A 3,060-nucleotide genomic window follows, 5' to 3' on the forward strand; every position below is an offset into this window, starting at 1 on the left:
CTGATTTCACAGGTGACCCCTTCTTGATGTTCAAACAAAAACTAAAAAGAGTTAAGACTGATCTTTAAAAATGGAGCAATCTCACTTATGGGGATATCTTTAAACAACTAGCTTTAAGAGAATATGTGGTCAGAGTAAAAGAAATGCTATTTGAAGAAGAACCAACAATAGAGAATAGAATTGTACTTCAAAAAGAACAATCTGAGTTAAAGAGATATTTGAGCATAGAGGAGCAGTATTGGAAACAAAAAGTAGGAATGTCCTGGTTTGGAGAAGGAGATATAAATACTAGATGTTTCCATAACCATGTCAATGGTAAAAGGCAGAAGCTCCAACTGAAGAGAATCCAGAATAATGATGGTGCTTGGATTGAGTCATAAGATCAGCTGGCTGATGCAGCAGCAAAATTTTTCCAGAAGCAGTTTACACAAGAAGATGACCCTACATGCTTTGATCTTCTAAACAATGTACCTCCAATGGTGTCTAGTGATCAAAACTTAGAGCTTTGTAGAATTCCTACAATTGAGGAGGTAAAGGCAGGAGTACTTTCTTTGAGTGGTGAGAGTGCAGGTGGTCCAGATATTTTCACAGGCATTTTCTTTCACGAATGTTGGGATATAATAGGTGAAGATATGCATGAGATGCTAAAACTGTTTTATGGAGGAATTCATTTTCCCAAGTCTATAACGCACACAAACCTTGTCTTGCTGCCAAACAAACAACATGTTCAAACATTCACTGATCTCAGACCTATAAGCTTAAGCAATTTTATGAATAAAGTGATATCTAGAGTTGTTCATGATAGGCTGGAAAAGATACTGCCTTTTTTGATTTCTTCCAACGAGTCAGGATTTATCAAGGGAAGAAGTATATTTGAAAATATCTTATTAACTCAGGAGATTGTTATTGGCATAAGGTTAAGGGGAAAACCTGCCAATGTAATTATCAAACTTGGCATGGCAAAGGCATATGATAAGGTCTCTTGGAAGTATTTAATGAATGTTTTGAGGAAAATGGGATTTACATAATGCTTCATCAACATGGTGTGGAATCTACTATCCAACAACCGGTATTCTGTTCTGATTAATGGTCAAGCTTCAGGTTTCTTTCACTCAACAAGAGCTGTAAAGCAAGGGGATTCTCTCTCCCCATCCCTGTTCATACTCTCTATAGAGGTACTATCTAGGTCTTTAAATAAGCTATTTGAAAACCAGAAATTCAAGGGCTTTGGCATGCCCAAGTGGACTGATCCATTGAATCATTTAACCTACGTAGACGATACTATAATCTTTGCTTCAACTGATCCATTATTTTTAGAGAAGATTATAAAAGTCTTGTACAAGTACGAGCACACTTCTGGCCAAATGATCAATAAGACAAAGAGTTCCTTTTATATGCACTCTACTGTGTCTGCAAGATTGTTCAACTCTGTAGGTGCTATTAGTTGATTCTCAAGGGGTGAGTTTCCATTCACTTATCTTGGTAGTCCAATATTCTACACAAGAAGAAGGAAGGATTATTACAATGACTTGATTAAAATTGTGAAGGGAAAGCCACACTCTTGGAAGGGGAAGCTACTGTCCTACAGGGGAAAAGCTACATTAATCACTAGTGTCCTACAAAGCATGCCTACATACATCCTTTATGTCCTTGATCCACCTAACAATGTACTTGAACACCTTCATAAAACCTTTTATAGGTTCTTCTGGAGTAACAAAGATGAAGGTAGAAGTAGACATTGGATAAAATGGCAAAATCTATGCCTACCAAAGGAAGGAGGGGGAGTAGGTTTTAGATCTCTGCATGATGTCTCTAGAGATTTACTTGCCAAGTTGTGGTGGAAGTTTAGGACATAGAATTCCTTATGGTCTAATTTCATATGGAACAAATACTGTAAAAATGAGCTGGCAACAGTGGTCAAATTTAGAGGGGGGTCTCATGTAAGAAGGAAAATGTTAGAGGCCAGGCAAGAGGTGGAGCATGAGATATTGTGGAAAATAAAAAGGGGATCAACTAACATTTGGCATGAGAATTGGACTGGACTAGGTTATTTGTACCATGTTGTTCCAAGAGACTACCCAATCAATGAAGATATACAGGAAGTAGCTGACTTGACAGTGGATGATGACTGGGATGAGCAACTCCTGGATCAGTCTTTTCCTATAGACATTGCTCAATATATCAGACAAGAAGTTCTATTTGACACTAGTGATGATGGCTGGGATATTCCTATATGGATGCCTATACCTTCAGAAAATTTTTCTATTAGTAGTTCTTGGAAGATTTTGAGACATAGAGCACCTACTAATCCTGATTACAGTAAGATGTGGACTCAAGGTTTACCATTTAAAATCTCCTTCTTTCTATGGATATTGTGGAAAAGGAAGATTCCCATAGATGTCTTGTTAAGGAGAGGTGGGTATATGATAGTGTCCAAGTTCTAGTGCTGCTCACAACCACAAGAAGACTCATTCCAGCATTTTTTCTTAACGAGTGAAACTACAAACAAGGTATGGAAGACTTTCTTTCAAGCAGCAGGGTTGGTAGTAAATCCGATACAGGTTCATCAAGTAATAAGAGCATGGTGGAATGCACAATGTTGTCCTAAACTAAAGCCAATATTTCAAGCAGTTCCAGCGGTGATCGCATGGGAACTTTGGAAGAGGAGAAATATAATGAAATATGGAGGTACAATATCCTGCAATAGGGTGCTTCATGAGGTAAACAAGACACTACATTACCTAGCAAGAGTGAGGTATCCATGGCTGTTAGGCATCCCCCTTTTATGGCCATAAATGATCATATTCTTGGAAGGTTACAAGCCATATGTTGTGACCAAGAAAGTGACATGGCAACTTCCTTATGAAAAGTAGTTCAAGTGCAACACAAATGGTGCATCAAGAAGTAATCCCGGACCAAGCTCATATGGATTTTGTGTGTGAGATCATGTGGGTGATTTGGTTTTTGCTAAGGCAAGTGAAATAGGAGAGGCAACCAATATAGTGGCAGAAGCAAAGGCTATTTGTGTGCGGTTAGAATACTGTGTTGAAAGGCAATTAC

The 3,060-nt window shown here is 38.2% G+C and overlaps 1 protein-coding gene across 1 annotated transcript; it reads left to right on the forward strand.

Annotated features, from left to right (window-relative positions):
* The first annotated feature begins 1,040 nt into the window (after positions 1–1,040).
* Positions 1,041–1,856, forward strand: LOC142168203 (uncharacterized). The gene is made up of 2 exons (XM_075228859.1): positions 1,041–1,430; positions 1,548–1,856. The coding sequence occupies exons 1-2, from the start codon at positions 1,041–1,043 to the stop codon at positions 1,854–1,856; spliced, it is 699 nt and encodes a 232-aa protein (XP_075084960.1).
* Positions 1,857–3,060: the final 1,204 nt, after the last annotated feature.

This window comes from Nicotiana tabacum, chromosome 13 (genome assembly GCF_000715075.1).
Source record: "Nicotiana tabacum cultivar K326 chromosome 13, ASM71507v2, whole genome shotgun sequence".
NCBI classification, from domain to species: Eukaryota; Viridiplantae; Streptophyta; class Magnoliopsida; order Solanales; family Solanaceae; genus Nicotiana; species Nicotiana tabacum.